General features: G+C 40.0%; 2 protein-coding genes across 2 annotated transcripts in view; one reads left to right on the plus strand and one right to left on the minus strand.

Annotated features, from left to right (window-relative positions):
• jph1a (junctophilin 1a) overlaps window positions 1-13,014 on the minus strand; it is a 29,550-nt gene extending 16,536 nt beyond the window's left edge. The window contains exons 1-2 of the mRNA XM_053342668.1: window positions 12,472-13,014; window positions 9,585-10,353 (exon numbers count right to left, since the gene is read on the minus strand). Coding sequence (XP_053198643.1) covers window positions 9,585-10,353; window positions 12,472-12,850 — 1,148 coding nt within the window. The 5' untranslated portion in view covers window positions 12,851-13,014. The remainder of the gene's footprint in view (window positions 1-9,584; window positions 10,354-12,471) is intronic.
• Window positions 13,015-14,885: 1,871 nt separating this feature from the next.
• Window positions 14,886-18,834, plus strand: gdap1 (ganglioside induced differentiation associated protein 1). The gene is made up of 6 exons (XM_053342665.1): window positions 14,886-15,044; window positions 16,028-16,220; window positions 16,742-16,915; window positions 17,456-17,550; window positions 18,165-18,279; window positions 18,482-18,834. Exons 1-6 carry the CDS (start codon window positions 14,886-14,888, stop codon window positions 18,832-18,834), a joined length of 1,089 nt encoding a protein of 362 aa, XP_053198640.1.
• Window positions 18,835-22,410: the final 3,576 nt, after the last annotated feature.

The following is a 22,410-nucleotide window of genomic DNA, read 5'->3' on the forward strand; positions in this document are numbered from 1 at the left end:
GTTTGCAGCGTTACTTTTATTTGCAGCTATGGCGGGTCTCGGCCACCGTAAGGATCTGTCAGTTTACACAATCATACACGGCTCAACAGACATGCTGTCACATGACCATGCAAACATTACACATCATACACATGCAAACATACATAGATAGATACAAAAGCTTTTTAAATGAGGTACCTCACAATCAAATGGATTGAATGGATGGAATGGATTAACTTTAATATACTCTGTCTTTCTCTCACACACACACACACTCTCACTGCATAAGAAGTTGAAAGGACGTGAAAGAGGTGCCATAATGAGACCTACTGGGACTCATGGAATAAGTGTGAAAAAAGGACAGCATTTATGAACAGTGTTTGGATTATTACATCATAGTTATGTGTCTATAATAATAGTCAATAAATCTATTGTGCATCTATAACTGGAACCATAAGCATTACACAAGCCTTCAAAGATGAACCCCCCCCCCCATCCCCCACCCCCACTATGTTAAACGAATAGCGCCTCTTCACTCTGCTACTTTATAAAGAAAATCAACAAATGGCTGACACGATGACGACGGCGGTGAGGCAGTATCCATGGTAACCACCAGAGACACTTGAGCAAGCTGTCCAACCAGACATCTGGCCTGTATTAATGAATTTGCAAATGAACAAACCCACACTACAGCCTACTGTATGGGTATAATCTTGCACACCCATGCAAACACACATGCACATACATACATGCAAACCAACATCATATCACATGGGCACCAATTTAACTAAATATGGAAAACAGTGTTGGATTTTGCAAATGTGACAAATACAAGTTACAAAGTGAAACATTGTAAACTTGGAAAAAACAAGGAGACACAGAGACACACGCACACACAGACACAGACACACACAAACAGCCGCTCTATGGTGTAACTCATTTAACTACGAGGCTCAACATCCGAAGCTGAACCTATGTGAGTAAAGGTCACATTGCCTGGCAACCACTTGAGCTTAAGGAATAGTTTTAATTATGGTCTGTGCTTTTTCCTCCAATCTCCTGTCACCATTCACCCGACTATGCACACACACACACACACAAACACACAATAATATACGCACAACCATCAATTTCCTCTTCAGCGCAAAGCCAACAGAAGCATTAGGTTACATCTGCCCACAGCTGCAAAAGTGTGATGTAATCTTCACATAATCTATGTTTTATGGCTATTTAAATGAATAAAAACATTGAAGCGACCATTGAAGTGACATTAAAAATGCACTATTCTTATGACACGTGGGTCAGGTGTTGCATCATTGTAATACCTTAATCCAGAGTATTATGACAAAGTGACAGAAATCAATTGAATATTCTCATTGCATGGTCATATTTACAGTTAGACTGATTCAATTCTACCACATCCTAATGAATCTTGAGCACGGCTGCACATACAGTACAGCCCGTGGATGTGATTACAAGAACGGTTGCATGCGTCACGGAGAGATTCTATATGGAAAAGCAATACCCTGAATCAACAAGAGAAGTGATAATTCCATAATCCAATCCGTGAACATCTGGAGTGAAAGCTGCCTAGCTAGCCAATCAGATTGGCTGACCAGATTTAGTAGAGCACGAGGCAAAAACCAGACAGATTGTAAAAGTTGCTTCAGACAACACATACTGAAATGACAGATTTTTATTCACTTCATCTAACCATAATGATGCCACCATTCTCTATTCTGCATTTTAAAGGCATTGCAAGTATAAATTATTGATATTTTGCGTCTATCATATGTATGTACTGTCTTTTAAATAAGATTTGGTGAAATGATGATATATATACTGTGAGATCAGTGAAATGTATGTACTGCAATATCATCTCTGATTGGAGGAGTCCATTGCAATGAATTAACAATTTACTTTATGGCAATATTGAATTTTTAGGATTTTTGCATCAATGGGAGGAAGTCTTGTCTTCCAAAAATCAATTGAAATGACATACATATGAAATTAGTATTTTACTTACAAATACTGTGATTGAAGATGTCATTCATATCACTGACCCTTAAGTATAAAACATGCAAACACCTACTTTTTGACAGGCTACCAAAATACAGCCATATGTTATCATTCACTGGTAATAAAATAAAAAATAATTGGTTTTAAGGTTTAAAGCATGCTTTGGCTCACCAGCACATTTTCACAGTCACAGTCTGTTAACTTATTTGAAGACTGGGTTAATTTTCTACCAATGATGGTCCTCTGCAACATATTAAGCATAGTAGCTGCCAGTTAGAGCATGACGATAGTAACCTGCACTGAATCGACATCTTGCTGATATTGAACTGCATCACCTTAAGCAGAGCAATCAATTGAATTATCATATCATAGTCGTACACCTATAAATCAATAACTTTTATCTGGATTTTCCTCATCAGCACATTTTTCAATCATTGATCTTGGACTGTGCTGTTGAGCAGGTGTATAGACTAGAGTTAGACATGATTGCACATTGACATTTGGGATTTTTTACATAACATCTCATCACATCACAGGGAATTCTCTGGAGGATAGCGACCACATATGAACACACACACACAGATAAATCCTTAGAGATCTAACTAACTGAACAGAAACTGATTTGCTTGCATTCATTATATCTTAACATCTCGAATCATTTAACTCACGCCACTGAGTCTGACTGTCATTAACCTCTGTAACATACACGATTAACACAGAAACAGGAAGATGCTCTACATAAGGGAAACAGTGCATCACATTAGCTGTTTAATGAAGATGATACAATCTTGTGGCAAATTCTTCATAAACTAAGTCGAGGAAAGATTGTAGAGGAAATGGGGGAGTGGGAAAAACCATCTGAACAAGGCGTGCTTTTAAATTTTTAATGAATGCAGGTGAACCACTACATCTACAACAGCCTTGGACTCCACATGATTCCCCCCCTCTGCCAGTGCCTGCCCACTAGCCTGCTCGCCCGCCTGCCTGCCTGCCTGGCTGACTCATCTCGGTATTTCTTGAGAAGCTGCAGAAATATGTGCCATTCTCAGAGAGATTACAAGCCCACAGCCGCACAGTGTAATGGCATGTTGGTGAAACCCAATCCTATCGCCACTGCTGTTGACATGGTCCAGCGCTCTACTCACATTTACACACACAGGCTGTGCTCCTCTACTCCCCCAGGAGCAAAGCTTTCATACAGTGTAAGTCAGTACATTTAGTCTATCCAAGTCTTCTACTACACAAATACAGAATGTACTCTACATCTTTTTTTTCATGGTTTCAGGATATATTGCAAACTTCTGTTTCTGGACTGAGAGGCTTTGTATTGATTTCTGCCAAAAATCTACACTTATCTCCCACCAGGAAGGAAAATATTAACAAGGAAGTGGATTATTTATAGATGTTAACTCTCACTTTGAAAATCTTTATCTCACTTATTTCTGCATCATGCATTTACTGAAGTATGGTACAGTATCATGCTGTGTATTGTGCATTTACTGCTTTGATCACTGGTTTTCTCTAAGTGATGATCTGTAATGTCTCAACCCTGTACAATTAGTTTAAATGTTTTGCAATTAGGAAAATACATGGCCACTCCCCTCTATTTGAATCATGCTTTTAAATATTGTTACATCCGATCTGGTTTATGTAATCTACTTTCAACTGTATTTATGCTTCATGAATGATTAGAGATAAAGTTGAGCAATAATTTCATATATTCATTGGAATCACATCACTGTGATATGATCTTATGATGTTGTTTCTGTTAAACTATTGATGTTTCCAACCAAACTATAAAAAAACCTACCCAACTACGTTTTTTTTGTTTTACACTTTATAATTTGGTCTTGTGTGATGCATAACAATATTGCATAACTCATTAGTTTTGTTAGGGTTCAAGGGGGTATTGTTGCGATTTAATCTTGGACTTCTGTAAAGTTGAGAGACACAGGACCAGAGTAAAGACAAAAAGGTTAAAATCAAAGCAGCAAAGGCTGTGATATTCTGACTTTTTGTCTCTCATATGTAGTTAATTTGTGATGCAGGCTTTCTGTTGTAAATCTCAAATCTCAAGTCTAGTCTTAAAGAATGGGTCACAAGGGTTGTTTTTTCAGACTTCAAAATCTCCATTCAGGGAGTTCACAGAGTAGCTTCCCTCATGTGAGTAAATTCACTTTGATTATTAAAGTCACTGGAGAAATATATCAAATTTCCAATAAATCTGTATTCATTATGAGATAATGATTTCATTCATGTTATAGTAATCCAGCCTATAACAGGACAAGAAGGACTCAGATGCATTGTGCCTTCTCTTAAATTACATATCTAAGCTGCATTCATGGTTTCATCTATCAGTGTCTTTCAGGCTACTAAATATGACTTTATATATTAATTATGTGGACAATATATAGTACAGAATAAGACTACAATACATGTTGTAGTTAATTGTACTGTGGGTCATTTGAAAACTGCTGGAATGGCTCATGACGCATGTGATGTTGCATCAGCTACATTATTTATAGCTCGTTCATATGTATTAACTGGCAATGACTATGGTTATTAATGTTACTGATAATATCAGGCACATGGCTGGTTATTTTATACTTTATGTGTGTGTGTGTGTGTGTGTGTGTGTGTGTGTGTGTGTGTGTGTGTGTGTGTGTGTGTGTGTGTGTGTGTGTGTGTGTGTGTGTGTGTGGCATTTGATTCTGTCAGCAATAAATGTTGTATTAGCTCACACCATCACATTGCCATAAATATGAGACAGGGTGAGCGGTACATGTCGGGGGATAAATATACTGTATGATGTGGCTTGCTTTACTCAAAGTCATCATTCAGACAACTGGCACTACTTCCTTTAGTTACTGTACACTTTGTACCTCATTGCTACTGTACAATTTGTCACTCTATGAAGGGGGGAAACTTGCCATGCTTTTGAAAGATGTGTGGCACCACTTATGAGGTGGCACCAGGCATTAAGATCAAAAACATGCACACAAAATGAAGCCAATTGCACCTCTGCTCCTATTTGGAGCAGAAGAAGTCATCGACGCAGAGATGGAAAACATGATGTACTGAGCGTTGGGATTATTTTGTTCACATGTTGAAACACAGCCTGATCTATAACTCTCTCTAAAAAGGGCAGGTGGTGAGTGGCTGAGGTCATCACACAGCAGGTGATAAACAAAAACCCCTGGACACAAACGCAACACATAAGCTGCACACACTTTCTCTGTTCTCTTGCCAAAAGGTAGCAACCTTATCTTGTCTCTCGCATCCAAACAAACAGTTTCTCTCATTCTCTTTAAATCTTTCCCTCCCATTTATAAGGACACGCACACATGCACACACACACGCATTTGGGAGAGATGATAGTGTGAGTGAGATGGCGGGCTGCTATATCAGTGGTGGGACGGGTATATATTCCTGGCTGGTGCTGATAAGCCAACTGATGCCTTGCCTTATTTAGTCAGTACTCACTGCTGACACACTAGCAGAGTAGCACACACCGCATGCACACTGTATGGGTTTGTATAACAGTGTGTGTGTGCGTGAGGTGTTTCTCAAGAGAGGTGGGCTCTGATTAAGTGGATGCATATATGTTGAGGTATGTGTGTGTGTGTGTGTGTGTGTGTGTGTCCAGTGAGAGAAAGAGATAGCGAGAGAGAGAGAGACAGAGAGAGAGAGAGAGAGTAAGTGAGAGTAAATGGATCACATCAACATATATTTTTTCCAATATGCACAGTTGATAGATTCTTATATTGAGTAAAAAGCAAAATATTTTGAGTAAAAATATTGCAATATTGGAAACATAGTGTGTGTGTGTGTGTGTGTGAGAGAGAGTAGCACAACAATTTTTCTGCCATTCAAAATACTCTGTACTTTCAGCTAGCAGTTTTCCTCACAAACCTTTGTTATTAGCACTTTAATTGTTTTGGTTCATACAAAAATCCCACTGCCCTTTTCCAATGAAAGTATGGAGACTTTTTTAAATTCATAAAAACAGCAACCTGTCCACCTACACTCAAATGTGCAAAATATCTACTTTGAATTACATATGCAGATCTGTATTGCCATCAATCTGACAAGTCTAAATCTGTCCAATAAATGTCTAATGTATTAATAAAAGTGAAAATAAAACCAGGCCAGAAACAACTTCCTTGGCAGGGGTAAAAATGTGATGCTGATAAACACCTACATCATTCCAGGATATTATCAGTCTCAACATTTTGCTGATTGCTACTGTGGGAGGGGGGAAAAAAGCATCACATAAATATCGTTCCGGTTTGGGAGGACCTGCATATTAGGTGTTGGTTAACCTTTCACTAGAGCCTGCAGAGCAAACAGTACTATCAAATGGAAACACACACTTGGCCTCCATTCACTGGTTGGCTTTCGGTATGTTTGTTTTGGCGTTTTAAAAAGGAAAACATTCTTAGCATTGTAGAGTAAGTGCGCTAAATCAGCTTAACTTGGGAATAAACTAAAATGTAAAAATTCGACTAATATGCAAGTACTGTTAGTTGTAGCTTATGTAAGGTTATTTGATCCCAATTCTGATTTTATAAGATAGCACGGGTAGTGATGGGAAAGTTAAGGTGGGGTTTGACATGTATCAAAGGTCATGACAGTGCTACAATATACTCACACACAACCCAGCCCCTAGGATACATAAACTGCTGGTCTGTAACAAAAAAAAGGCTTGGTGGAATAAACATTATGAAGCTGAAAACATTTCAACAGCACACATTTTTCACTTATCTCAGCTCACAGGCCTCTGACACAACTCCACCACACACATAACCACACACCCACTTACACAAACGGACACAAGAGCGTGTTGAATGTGATGTGTGTCCATTTAGCATAGATAAGGGTGACAGAATAACTGTGAATGGGGGGTCACGGACAAACACAGAACTCCACTCACACTGCCTCACACTAGCTCTCTATCGATTGGCTTATCACAGGCATGAGGTCATCAGCTCCACCCTTCCCACCAGGCTGATGGGATAGCTCTTCTGTAGTTACTGTATTTCACAGGGGAGGGGTAGGTGTGTCCCCTCTGTGTCCGTTTTTTCCACTCTCCTTTCATTTTCATCCACTCAAGACTCCTCAGAAAGCTTTTATACGCTCAGCAAACCTGTCACATCTTACTTCTTATTTAATCAACATTTATGTCCTGGCTCTCTCACTTTAATTCATTTTCACTCTCTGTCTTTGTGTCTCTGTCTCCCTCCCCTCAGTCCCTGTGGATCCACCGGGTATGCTCTACATTCAAAGACAGAGAGTCATGTGACTGGAGCTGGATCGATACGAGTGCATCTTTTGCCATGCACTGTATAATGAGACTTACATAACCTGCTTACAACTGTCACAGTCTACCATTCTGGCTGTTTATAACACAGCCTCACTCTTAACTGAATGGACATGATAACATTTTCTTGATTTCAGTCAGGAGAATGCAAGATCTTGTTTTGAGGTTATCAGCAGCACATAATTGAGCAGCATGTACCAGGCAGTAATTTGATCATTTACTTCAGTACAAGGGAGGGGGGACCTTGTTTGCTGCAATAAACACTTTGTATCAGCTTGAATGCTTTTACTGTTGATGCTTTGGCGCTACACATTAGGTCATGTGCTTCCTTCAAGTGTAAATTGTTGCTCTAATGCACGGCTCTAGAGGAGATGAGACGGCTCATCCAACCATTATCTTTTTTTCTCTTTTCCCCAATCTCCCCAACACAGACATTCAATATCATGGGTCTTCTCTGTGAAATAAAAAAAAACATATGCAGGTGTTTTAATATTAGCAGGTTAAATCCACCTTATGTAATCTTCATCTTATTTCTTTAATATCTGCAAAATAAAGCATTTTTCTCTGCGCCTGCCAGAAAGGAATTATTCTATTTCTATTCTATTAAAAGAGTCTGAATATTATAATAAAGCCTGCTATTCATTGAGTCTGTTATTACTGTATTACTGTAAATGGTTGGGTTCAGTGCTGTGTCAAAATACTCTCAATCGTCTCTTGTGTTTTATTATATTCAATGTGTATTTGTTTTAACAATTGAATTAATGACACCCATTATGAATTACAAGATGTGATAATTTATTATAGTATATAGCTGGTGTAACAACAGTCAAATGCCAATAAATGTTATTTTTACACCCTATACACACTATACAGATAATTCCAGACTCTTCCTGTAGCTCCTCTATACAGTGAAATATCTCAACATCTACAACATGGGTTAGCATAAAATGATGAATGGTGATGACTTTCTCTTGACATGTCCAGTAGGGATACCATTAGTACTAAAGTTTAGTTTTATTGTGAAAACACACTTTACATCTACTGTAGGACGATCGTCAAGTCAGAATTTTGACCAAATATTTAAACTAATGACATTCCTATCAGTCTTTGTGCTTTGTACATGTGCTAATTATTCTTTTAGTGCTAATCTGCAAATGTTTTCATGCTAACATGCGAAACTAAAATAATTTATATGGTAAGCATTACATCTGCTAAACATCAGCATGTTCACATGGTCATTGTTAACATGTTAGCAAGGTGACGTTAGCATTTAGCACAAACCACGGCTGTGCCTATGTGCAGCTGTGCCCAGCAGGAGTTTACTTAAATTATAGTCATTACCTTTATTTTAATTCTTTGATAGAACTACTGATGTTTGCATGTGAATATGACCGTTATGATGAGTGTGTTTGCCGGTGTGAGACACCTGTGATTTAGAGTATTGAAAATTATTGCAAATCATTCATGTGTTCATACATGCACATTTAAGCGCACTTCTTGAGAAATCAAAACAAGTGTGATTGCTTGGAGAACGTTTTACATCTTGTACACATCCACTCAGTCTCCAGCCTAATAATTCCCTGATGCAATGAAACCAGAGGATGTCAAAGCGCTGCATACCCTGAACTGTGTCCCAGTCGGGGGGAGACTTTAAATGAAAAGGTCACATCTCATCCACCTGTTAAAGAGCAGATGCCACATCAGAGCAATACTTGGCAGGGGGAGCAGGTATCGTTGTTGGGCACACGAGACGTACTTGGCACAGGTGCAGGTATGGCTATATTGCTCATGCACATAAACATAAAACAGACACACAAATCTCTCTCACATACTGTCAGACCAACACACACACACACACACACACACACACACACACACACACACACACACACACACACACACACACACACACACACATACACACAGACAAGATGCCTGACCCCTCTCCCTGGGAATGAAAGATATGGGCAGAGAATAGAAACAGAACCTTTTCCAGGGATGATCACTCTGGCTACACAAAAGCCTTGACTGTTGACGATGTATAAAGGTCGTAGCCGTTATCATGGGACTCCACTTACACAGGACGGAGCCTTGAATCAGACCAGAAAATATTTGTCAAACTGTCTCACTCTACCATGGGCTACAACAGACAATAAACTCCTGAAGATGTTCACTATTTATAAAGAGCCATGTCTTTTTGTGTTTTACACAGTGCATACCTGCACGCACATACAGAAGCATGAATGAACAAACATGCACACGCTACCTGGAAGCTGCTATTTCCACTTTACTCCTGGCAATGGCTGCTGCCCTCTGTGCCCCCTCCACGGCTCGATCCACCTTCTCTTTTGTTTTGGGGTTCTTAAGAGGAATCAATTGCTTCCTTATTCCACGCACCAGCACGTTATTTTTGTACTTCCCTTCTTCTTTGGTGCCATCTGGGAAAACTGTGCACCCGTAACCATGGCGCTTGTTGTTAAGCCATTCTCCCTCATACTTCATCCCATTGGATCTCTCTGAAACACCAAATCCATTGCGTTTGTCGTTCTTCCATTCGCCCATGTAGGTCTCGGTCGTGGTGGCATCCACATGGTCCTCCTGAGCTAGGTCCTCATCTGGCAGCTCTCCGTCACCAATGGATATGGTAGAGTTGGCATCACTAGAGCTGATGCGGCTCATGGTGGCATCACTGCGTGCAGAGCTGCGCTTGCTGGAGATTGAGGTCCGAGAGTCAGACTTGCGCAACTGCCTAAGGCTACCAAAGAGTGAACCCCGGCGGAACAGGCCCTTCTTCTTGCCGGTGACAACCTCGCTGTCTGAGTGGAAGTTAAGGACAAAGCCCCCACGGCTGCCTGTTGGCGTGTCTGCAGGAGAGGAGAGGTCCTGAAGCACTGTGCCGTTGCTCTGCTCAGAGCGCAGGGAGGCCAAAGATGTACGGAGCGGAGAACGGATAACGGTGGCCATGCCATAAGGAACACTCTGACGTACGCCATAGCCATGCCGCATCCCACCCATCCACTGGCCTTGATAGGTACCTGAGAAACAGGTAGACATGGGGAAATTAGTCATACCAGTCATAACTACTGTATAAATCAGATCCTATAAGGAACTGTGTTTTACTGTGTTTATCAACATTAGAGGTAAGTACATTACATGGTAAAAGATGTGAAAGCTGTAAATCAGAAAGTCAACAGTTATAAACAACAAATATTTTTCCAAAGAAAAACTCCTCTCAGATTAAAAGTTGTGCTACTTTCTATTTAATAGGTGCTTAAAACGGTGAAAATCCATGTTTAAAAGCATTACTTGGGTATACTGAACTATGCTTCATTTTCTGAGAAACATTAGCAATCAGTTCCAGGAGGAGACAGTTAACACTCGCTAGTTTGATAAAGCACAATCAGATGTGGTCTTATTATATTTTAGCAATGGCTCTAAAATCTTATTTACAGTTAGTTTTTGAATAATAAAACCTTTGGTTGGTATTTAATTGTTAGTCTTATCATGATTTTGGTATTAGCATTTTCTCTGTGAACCTTGCATCTGCATATCTGTACTTAAAACAGTCCTTAAAACAGCATTACCTATGGGAACACAGAGGAGCCTTGCTTTAGGGGTGCTGAGTATGTCAGCTAATGAAATGTTTTCTCTCCTTCCTCTCAGATCTGGGACTGTGAGCATAACTAACTGAATCACGGAGATTTGATTAAGGTAGTGATACCCCCACTGACAGTAGGCACATTCACCACTATCCGCTTGTCTCTGACGACAGGGAGTCGCTATGAGTCACATAATGAGAGGAATACTTCATTAATCCCATTTGGTGCTGCTGAGCCCAATCAGCATGTGCTGGCCTACTGTAGATTCTTCAGAGCATCATATTACAATCGTGATCCTAATAATAAGAAAGGCTTGTTGATCCAGCACTTGCATCAGACAATGAAATAAGCCATAATGGTCAGATTCTGAGGGAAAATGATATACTAGCCTGGGCAGGAATTTAGATGGATAAACAGTGTGAGATTAACAGGCTGACTCTGCGCTGCAGTTCAATTCAGTGACCCTGCAGATCAAGTTATCAGGATGTTGCAGGGTCAGATGGCCAGATGTTCTGTAGATCCTCTAGGATCAGCTGATTTCCCAAGCCCGGCCCTCTGTAACCATCATATGTGAGGCATTTATTCCACACCATAAGGCCTTGGTTAGTGGAGATGATGCTCACAAATCACCCTGAGACTTGTTTTATAACCAGAAAGAACTGCTTACTACCACCGCCGCTTGCAAACACTTGTCTGTGGGATGTTCGCTGTCCCTGATCACACAGTTCTCTAGACAAACTCAATCTGTTAACACAGCACTGATTAGTGACATAAAAGCTCTGACAGAAGCCTTGCACTAACGTCTCACTTTCAACAAGAGTGCGCCCTGTGTGTGAATTCATAGATAGATGTGTGTCTATTTACAGCACTTCATAAGGTCATGAAGTGCTGTAATGCACCTGTTTTTTCTAAAAACCAGAACTGCTACCAAAAGCAGAAATGTTCTAAGAGTGTGTATTAAACACGTGTATTATCATTGTTAACAGTGACACACGCACTGACAAGTGATGTGTTATTATAGTGAAGGTTCAAATGTTAGAATGACAGAGACTTAGGTGATAGTCTGGCTATAATTGGCTCCAAACAGAATGATTTGCTCTGATTTCAAAACTCCTTTAGACAGGGCATGGTGCCACTGAACAGGCAACAGGAGTCACTTTCCTCCCACTGTCATATGAGAAGCAACCAGTAGTTGCCAGATGAGATGCGCCTTGGAGTAAAAGAGGAAGCATTATTTTGAACGGCCTCGAAAAAGTTAACACAACCATGGTAATAAGTAATAATGATGCGCTTGACCACGGTGCGCAGTGCGCAATCTCAGCCTCAACTCAGATCATAACAGATGGAGATTCATGCACTGATGCGTTTCCATTAGCCTCCCTCAGTTTTAGTCTGAGCATCCTCACACACACACACACACACACACACACACACACACACACACACACACACACACACACAGGCTACATAACACATCACTAGTCACAGCCATTAAAGCGACACACACGGAAGAAACAAACATTGGGCCAAATTTATAAGATGCGGTTTTCTTACCCCCATCGCCATAGGTTTCGATCCCATATCCATCTTGCAGCCCGTTGCTCCAGGTACCGTCATATCTTGCAGGTGTGTTGTGGCTCTGCCGAATGCCGTACCGACCCTTAAAACCATGACTCCACTCTCCGCGGTAGATCCACTTTCCCTTGTTCTCCACACCGAGACCATGCCTCTTCCCCTGAGACCAGTAGCCCTTGTAGGTATTCCCACTGGGCCAGGTGTACACCCCTACTATCTCAAAGCCGTGGGACCAGGATCCAGCGTACTCGCCCTGGCCCTTGGGTCCGGTACAGATGCCGTGTCCGTGGGCTTTGCCATCCTCCCACCCCCCGCAGTACGTGCCACCGTCGTCGAAGTCAAACCTTCCGCCCGTCATTCAGATATAGGCTGGAAATAAAGCAGATCGTGCGCTGCTGTAGACTCAGGCGTCTCCAGGACCGAGGTTGGGGGATCCAGGACCGGTGGTGTGTTGGAAAGGATGAGCCAACAGGATGGTGACTAAAGATACATATACATTGGAGGGTCAGGATAGTAGGCTGTTACTTCCAGACAGTGACATGTAATGCAAAAGGCATGCGTAATGGTAAGTGTAAAGGTATGAATGGTGGGCGTCATTTACCGGAGGCGCACGCCGGGTTCTTCGTTATGTGTTGCTCGTCTCCCCCCTCTCACCCACTGATCACAGAGGGAGAGAGAGAGAGGCGTCGAGTCCCTGCTGAAGATAGACACTGGGCCAATCGCTACGTCACGCCAAAGGCACCTCCCACTCTACCCCCCCCATCCCCACCCCCCTTCCCACCTCCCAAATGAAAATATGAAAAACCACACTGTACATTTGAAAGACGCGCCTCACCTTACACATGTGTAAATTCCTGCAGTTGAATTTTCTCACAATACCCAGGAGGCTTTGTAGGGCCCCTGTGGCTATCAAAAGTACAATTACTCACGCTTTAATTGGTTGCTGCAGGTTTTATATTACATTGCTCCGATACAAGTTGATCCTGTGAATATAGAAAATTGCATTACATTTTTTCCCCATAATATTGACCTATCCCTTTTCTGTCGCAGGTGTCTGATTTTCTGATTTTACACCCTAGCACTGATATGTCTTTAAGGGATTGTAGTTTTGGGTTTGTATTCTCTTAGTATTTTATAATTGTAACTATTTATGACTAAATCACAGTTTTTCTTTACGGTGGCTGCAAACATGGTTGTATGAGAAACCATTCTCTCCCATTTACAAAACTAAGAAGGAAGCACTCCTCAATTATAAAGAATTAGTACTACAAAGACGGTGGCTTTTAATGTCAGGCTCTCACTTTTTGAATCAGTACCGACTACAAAAACCTGGTGTAGATTACTGCAGTCCACACAACAAATGAATAGATGATAGTGACCTCTGCTGCACAAATGTACTTATTGCATGACTATAGAATAGTTATACAGCTTATAGTTTTGTACTGTATTGTGTACCATATATAATGAAGCAACATGATAACCATTCGTGGCTTTTTTTTCTTACAAATTTTAGTTATTACACTTGCACTGTAAACTTTTTGCAACCTGCTTTGACCATACTGTAGTTATACATATTTAGGACATTTGAATGATGAATATGACTATAACTATTATATACTGTACTACTGCTACAACAACTATTGCTACTACAACTAATACTACTACACCTACTACTAGTAGTACTACAACAGATAGATGACAAATTAAATGAAAAACCAGTACAGGTCTGAATACTTTACCCCTACAGTGAGGGAATGTGGTTGCTCTGTTATGCTGTGTGAGGGCATTTCGCTGACATGGTTTGGGTATGTTTGTCCACTTATAGGGAAGGGTCACTTCAAATAAATACAAAGCTGTTTTGAGTTAACAACTTTATCCTATGATTAAACATTTCTATCCTGATGGGTGTGGTCTCTTCCAGGATGACAATGCCCGCACCCATAGGGCAGGAGGGGTCAATGAATGGTTTGATGAGTATAAAAATGATGTGAATCATATGGTATGGCCTTTGCAGTCATCTAATGTCGACCCAACTGAACATGTGTGGAAGATTTTGGACCAACATATTATACAGTGCACTTGACCATCATCATCAAAACACTAAATGAGGGAATATCTATTGTAAGAATGGTGTTCATCCCTCCAGCAGAGTTCAAAGACTTGTAGAGTCAATGCCAAAGCTCACTGACGCTGTTCTAGCAGCACATGGTGGTTGACATCGTATACTGCATGTAGTGTGCAATACATATTTTTATCTGGACTGTTTGCTCTGAAATTGTATCAAAATGAAGACAGGCGTACCAATCGTACCCTCCGTGCCAGCAGGGGTCGTATTTCTTGACTGTGATATGGTATGCTGCCCTCACTTGTCCCCTAACATACTAACAGATAAAATGGCGTCTGAAAACAGCTCTGAATCCGTAGATGAGAAATCAGCTCTTTTAGAGACGGAATCGATCCAAGATGAGCAACAACAATGTGACACAATCGCCAAACAAAGCGAATCTAAACTGACGCTTTATCACTGGACGCAGTCTTTCAACTCACAGAAGGTGAGTGTCATTACGCTTCAGCACCACACTGCTGTGGACAGCTCCTCATCAGAGACTTGGTTCGACATTTGTTAAAATCTATACTAGATTTAAACTCAGTAACTCACTCACCATTTGTCTTGATTAAAAGCACATATTTTCAACACATTATCTCTACAGTATACATCATGGGAATAGTTTGTTTACATTGATGCACTATACCGGAAGTATCACTTCAGCTTCTCCTCCTCCCCATTAGAGGTTTGATTACATTTGTAAAATGTGTCTCTTATTGTTGATTGTATTGTAGCTTGATGTCATATGTCTCAAATATGATTCGCAACACACCCTCAACGTATTTATTAAGGGAATGTAGTTTGTTTAACTTTTAAGACCAGTTGTTTGTCAGAACAGTGTTATTCCAATGTTTCAGCACCATATTTTAGTGGCCAGTGGAGTTCTCCTCAGAGGGTTGGTGATATATCTATTAAGATTCATCTGGTGTTAAAAGGTTGTTGTTGTACTTGTACAATGCAGAATGTAACCTTGCAGAACCCACCTGTTCTCTGCCATAATGTCTGTGGATATAGATCAAATAAATTCTTCTCCATGGGTGGGTGGGGGGGTGGGGGGGTTTAGGATCCCTGACAGAAAAATGTGTCTCTTGGCTTAAGCCTAACCCTAACCCTTGGCTTAAGCCAAGCTAGCAAAGGTTAAAGTGGCAGTATTGTGGACTCATTAGCTGTGATGTTTAATTAACAAAAGGTGCAAATCCTCCAACATTAAATACACGAGCATCCACATTTTGTTAAAGGGAAAAAGTTCTAAATTGTTCAGACTGCATAGTTTCAAGAGAGCAAAACATGCAGACATGGTGCCCAGAAATGTGCTTGTAGATTAATCTTCTGTAAGTCAGTAACTATAATATCAGATGGCCTTTATCAACACAGTATTTATAGGCATCCCCTAATCTTCTGTTGACAGTCACAGTTGTTGCTTTGCAGGTGCGTCTGGCCATTGCAGAGAAAGGTTTGCACTGTGAGGAGTATGATGTCAGCCTACCGCTCAGTGAACACAACGAGCCTTGGTTCATGCGGCTGAATCCTGCTGGCGAGGTGCCAGTCTTAGTGCACGATGATAACGTCATCTGTGACCCAACACAGATCATGGATTACCTGGAGCATAACTTCAGTGATGGTAAGACTAAATAAAGGCTGCTAGTGTTTCACAGACCTGCAGCCCCAAACTCTCACATTTCATTTTTTGTTTTATTACATTGTCTTCATTTTGTCAGCAGTTTTTTGTTGAATTTTATGCTTGTTGTACATTTTGTGTTGCATATTTGTTAATGTTTCAATCATTTCTTTCTTTAATTTTTTTATTTTATTTTCCATTTTCTCTTGGTTTGCATTGATCCATGATAGCTTTTTTTCATCCAAGTGGCTTAAAAGGAGAGACAATTTGGTAAGCATGGAACTATCTACGCAACTGAAAAATAACATGTTTGAAAACCCCCTGATAAAATGTTGATATTATACAACACTAAGAAACATAACTATCCTTTTCCTAATCCTAACTCCAGTGTATTCTCACACATTCTCAACACTTGCTCTTGCACTTATTCTCTATTGTCTGTTTTATTTGAAAGGAGAACATTTTTAAGGAAGGTGACACCTTACACCATTGCTCCTTCCTTTACACAAATTGTTTTCCTCCAGAAGGCACTCTCAAGCTGATACCTGAAGAGGGCAGTACATACTATCACAGAGTGGAGCACTACAGAGAGCTGTTGGATTCACTACAAATGGATGCCTACACCCACGGCTGCATCCTCCACCCTGAGATCACTGTGGACTCCCACATACCAGCATATGCTGCCACAAGCATACGAAGTAAGATACACTGAGATGCACTCCAGTACTAGTATGTACACATACACATTTACCAGAAATCACATCTAGAAATGGATAGGACCTCTTTTTACCTACACAACAAACATTTTGTAGGCACGGATTAAACAAAGTGTTGGAAACTTCCCACATGGAGGTCACTTCATGTCAAGAAGGCTGTGCAGAACACCCTGTTACTTGATACTTAAATCTTCCTCTACCTACTCAAATTTTCTATTCTATGGTGCATGGTTTACTTGAACCCCTGTGTGCTTGGTACTTTCTCAGTCTCTTACCTCATCATGTGGGTTGCTATCCCATAATGTGGCCCATTCTATAATTAAGTTAAACTCCTCTCATCCTTATACTTACTGTTAATGTGAGACTGTCTGTTTTGGAGGAGGGTAGTTGGTCGCATGTAGAAAATGTGACCCCCACACTGACACATGCGGATATTAATATGAAATGTATTGAGGTTTATAATATTGAAAACCATGGTGTCCTTGTTTGTCTCTATCATGCTGCTATGTTTTTGTGTGACAGCACAAATAGGAAACACTGAGTCAGAGCTGAAGAAATTGGCAGAGGAGAATCCTGAGCTTAAAGATGCTTACGTTGCAAAACAGAGGCGCTTAAAAGTAAGTAATTCAAGTGCTAAATAAGCTAAACATTATTGTGACTACTTGTTTTCACAACTACTACATATTTGTTCAAAACTTAGTAAGATCTTTAAAAGAAAGTATCGTTCCATAGACATGTACAATTCCCATAAAGGCTGCTGGTTTAGTCACACCACAGAGAGACAGCCCATGAAAGATGGCTATATTGAGTGTTAGCTAGCTACTGTAGCTAGCTAGTTAGCTTTAAAGTACAACATAATGTATCACATTGATTTAAATAAAAGTGTTAATAGTAGACGGATAGACAGACACTTAAAACAGAAACATATTTAATCTCTTCATAAATGATGGTGTATGTCAAAATAAAGTTATTTTAAACAAACTAGTTAAAATGGAGAAACCTAGAGCACATTTTCTTTGTAAAAACTGAAGAGTGCAGTATTAGGTATTATGTGTCTGGAAGTTATTTTGTGAAAAAAATAATCTGCCTTAAAAGGCATTAAATTAAGGCATTACAACCATTTTATATGTTATTTACAGATAAGTCTTGAACTTTAATTGTTTTCCCCTTAAACTCACAGCTTCTCTCCATTTTCAATTAACACATTTTCTATATGTAAATGTTTCTGTAGTCCAAGTTGTTTGACCACGACAACATGAAGTACCTGAAGAAGCTTCTGGATGAATTGGAGAGTGTGATGGACCAGGTAGAGACAGAGCTGCAGAGGAGGGTGGAAGAAACACCAGGTAGCCACAGCAACATGTCACCTAGCAACCATTGTATCATTGATAGCATTAACACAGTGGTAGAAATGATTATATTATAATTGCCAGTCAGCCCACATTGCTCCAGTGGTGATTCTCATTCATAGTACACAGTTAGCATTTTGCATTAATTTGTCATTCTGACATCCTCCATGTCTCCTCCTCTATCTTTTTGCTCTTGTAGAGGAAGGCAGTCAGTCCTGGCTGTGTGGGGAATTCTTCAGCATGGCTGATGTCTCTCTGGCTGTCACCTTACACCGCCTCAAGTTCCTCGGCCTCTCTCGCCGCTACTGGGGCAACGGTAACCGTGTCAACCTGGAAACATACTACGAGCGAGTAGTGCAGCGACCGGCCTTCAGGAGGGTTCTGGGCCATGTCAACAACATCCTGATCTCAGCTGTGCTTCCTGTGGCGTTCCGTGTGGCCAGGAAGAATGCACCAGTTATTTTTGGTACCACACTGTTGATAAGCATTTTGGGGGGAGCAACTTACCTTGCTTTTCTTTACATGAAGAAGAGGCTGACTTTCCTTAGCTGAGGGAGCTGAGGAATCGTTCAAATGGTTTGGAACTGAATTGTGGGGGTGGGAGACAGTCAGGGATCAAAACCAAGATAAATATTGCCTTCATCACAGCACATTTCAATTGTCTAAAATTAAAATACATTTGATCATTCACTAGAAATAGTTAATGTAATTGAAACAAACCTTAATTTGCAAAGCAATGTGCTATCTGTGTTCTCTATGCTGCTGGTTGCACACAATGCACTTTTAGTTATACTCACTATGTGACATCTGCATTACACACCAAAGTACTGAGTTGAAAGGACCATATGGACGTTTTGGACAGTTTTTCCCATTTTTAATAACTTAAATGTACTATATCTGGTTTGTTATTAGAGCGCTATAAGTTAAGGGTCAGCTTTCAAACAGCATTTGAATGCTACACTGTGGTAGCTGGTATGACAAGCATGCAAGTATGGAACCATAAGTGGTCAGAAATGTGAATTTGGTTTGCATTAAAAGTTAAGGAAAATAGTTCTGGCCATTTTCCAGCTCGGAAGTTTGTTTTTACAATCCATGAATGTACTATTCTTCTCTGATGTGTCTGAGTATCTACTGTAAAACATAACTTCAACACATAAAAACATAAAAAAGTGAAAGAAGATTTTCATTTTGTAATGAAATGAATGGAAAATAATCGCTCACTTGAAGAAGGAAGCAAAATATTTATTAATTGTGATGAAAATGAAAATAATCGAAGTTGCTGGCTATAATGTTAGGCAAACTTCATTTATAGTAAATGGGCTAAAATGTGCAACCCCCCCCCCCCCCCTCCCCAATATGGTCCTTAAATACATATTTATGCAAACTTAAAACACCATAGTAAGAGCCTAATAGCTTATGTTTGGTCTGATGCGTGCTTTTTTCTTTGTTGTTTCATTGTTGTCAATATTTGCATGAAATTAAAAACAAGTATGCTAAAAGTCCACAGTCTGCTTCCTGTGACCAAGTCTGCCAGCATATAACATACTGATCTTCCCAGCATTTGACAAAAATTCACAAATTCTTATTTGTTCTGTAGGTATCTTCATCATCACATCTGCACACATGTTTTACTCTATGACTTATGGCGCATTGTAAGAAAGAGTTTCTATGCAACCGTAGTTAAAGGAATGCTTTTCAGATCTTATTTACTTCTCCAAACTATCATATCCAGCATCTCTCTGAAATAAACTGCTCACAAACAATCCCCAGTGTTTCCTGTTAATCAAATGTAATTGAGGATGGCATTAAATGTTCATAACTCAGCATCATTTCATAAGCTCATCATATGATCATATATCACACAGGTATACATTCACAACTCAGCATCATTTAATAAGCTCATCATATATCATACAAACATATATCAAACATCGACAATGTCACATTTCCCAGGGTCTGGATGTAAGTCAACATCCACAGTAATTTGTTTGCCCAGTCAAAATCTCCAGGCCAACACTGACATTTAACATATGCTCAGCCTTGATTTAAACTCCTCCTCACGTGAGCTCAGCCACACATAAAACAGACACATGCAAGACCGTTCAAGTCTGGTCTTTGTTTCCAGTGTCCAGAGGGGCTGGGTAGTGTAGCTGTCAAAGAAATGCCTCACACGTGTTAAAGCCACATGTGAACTGAGCTGTCAAAGAACCATAAGCTCATACTAGTGTGTTACCTCAGGAAGTTCATACTCTTGCAAATGGCAACCAAAAATTACAGGTTTTGCTACAGGATCTTATCGCACATGTGTAATTGTAAGGGACTAGGGTCAAAGTCATAAATAAAGTGTAAATGCATACATTCTAATGAGACAGTATTTGGTGACCTATATTCAGAGTATTTCTGCAAAAGGTTATAAACTAAATGTTTTTGGACTTTGGATATCTTGACAAATCTTTGGATTACTATTTCAAAGATGAATAAATGAGAACATTGATATAACTGCCTTACAGAGAAACTAAGAACTCTGGTAGACACACAATAGAAACAACAAACATGAACTCAAGCCTCTAAGAAAGCATATTAACCCTATATAAAACCCTATAGTTGTGTATTGGTGTTTTTCCAAGAGCAATTATTTTACCATTGAAAAGGGGGAAATACCATAAATGCCATAAAATGAGATCTTGATGCATATTTTTTCTGACGAGAAATAACTTAACATGCATATTTTCCTCCACAAGGGAGCAGTGCTTCCTCAAACACCATTCAACTGTTGTAGGGAGAATGAAATAACCTCAACAACTTAAAAGAAAGGGGGCAGCTTCTATATGTTTCAAAGCAAAGAAAATGTCTACTTGTCACAAAATGGAAGACTTTCTGCATGCTGTTTAAGCAGTGTAGTCCTGTGGATTAATTAATTTTCGTGAGGGCTGCTTTATATTAGAGCTGTGGCAGTGGCCAAAAGCGATTCATCCAGCTGACAAAATAATCCTCCTGTTGGAGCCGGACATGGTCACGAATTTCTCACATGATTGTTTCTGACATCTTGCTATTCAGTTGTTTAAAAACCAACAGGTGGTTCACAATAAGTGGACAAAGTTCTCCACTCAGACAACTAAACAATAGTGATTTTTTTTTCTTCGTTGAAGAGTCGATATCGTGTTGCATTGTCAGTTTATTATAATGTGTTCAAACGAATTCTAATAATACATGCACACTTTGTTTGTTTTTATTAATCCGTTGATTTCAGACACCAGTTCTACGAAATCCATAACTGTGAGACAGTTGATAGGTGGTATGACCCTAATTTGAGCTTGAATACGATAATGAAAAATGTGGCTAGTTGGATCTATGAAGCTAAAAAGATATGCTGGGAACCAAAGAAAATACCCCATATTTTGGATGTGTTGTCTGAACTTGTCTGGAATTAAAAGTGTTTACACCTGTTCCTACTGGCAACACTTTAAGGAAAAGTCCTTAAAAGCTTGCCATCATAGCGAAGAGTGAGACATGAAATGTACAAACAAGAATCAAATTTGAACAGTTGTTGGAGCCCCCCCATTTATAACATCATGAAAGGTTAAGGTTTGGTTTGTTTTCAGATGCTGATTGCTACCCTGACAAGCCCCTTGTGAAGAATAGTAATGCTTATAATTGTCTTACAGCCACCTTTTTGTAGGAGACATGAGATGAAATATCGGATGGAGTTGCAGTCTAGGTCATTTTGCGGTGTACATGTTTAAAAGCTTCAACTGAGTCCCCTCCCGAAGTTGCCTTTTGAATCCTACATATGGCTAGACCATAGGTCATCACTTTAACAGTGCATGATCAATGAGACACAGTTCTGTTTTTGTTGACGTCTTTGATGATGTAGCGGTAGCATTGAGTCACCTCTGTACCAAAGCTTCTGTTGTTCTGCAACACGTAGGCCAACGGGTAGATTATTTGCATTCCCATTTAGAGCGTCTTTAAACCCCCCAGGTGCACGTTAGCGATGGTTGCTGGCATCGGGTCAGACCACTAACACAGAGCTGTATGTAGTCTCTTTGCTGCCATTCAAATAAACAAAATGAACTGCGTCTAAGGCATCTCTCTCTCTCTCTCTCTCTCTCTCTGTCTCTCTCCCTT

This window comes from Scomber japonicus, chromosome 21, assembly GCF_027409825.1.
Source record: "Scomber japonicus isolate fScoJap1 chromosome 21, fScoJap1.pri, whole genome shotgun sequence".
In the NCBI taxonomy this organism is placed as follows: Eukaryota; Metazoa; Chordata; class Actinopteri; order Scombriformes; family Scombridae; genus Scomber; species Scomber japonicus.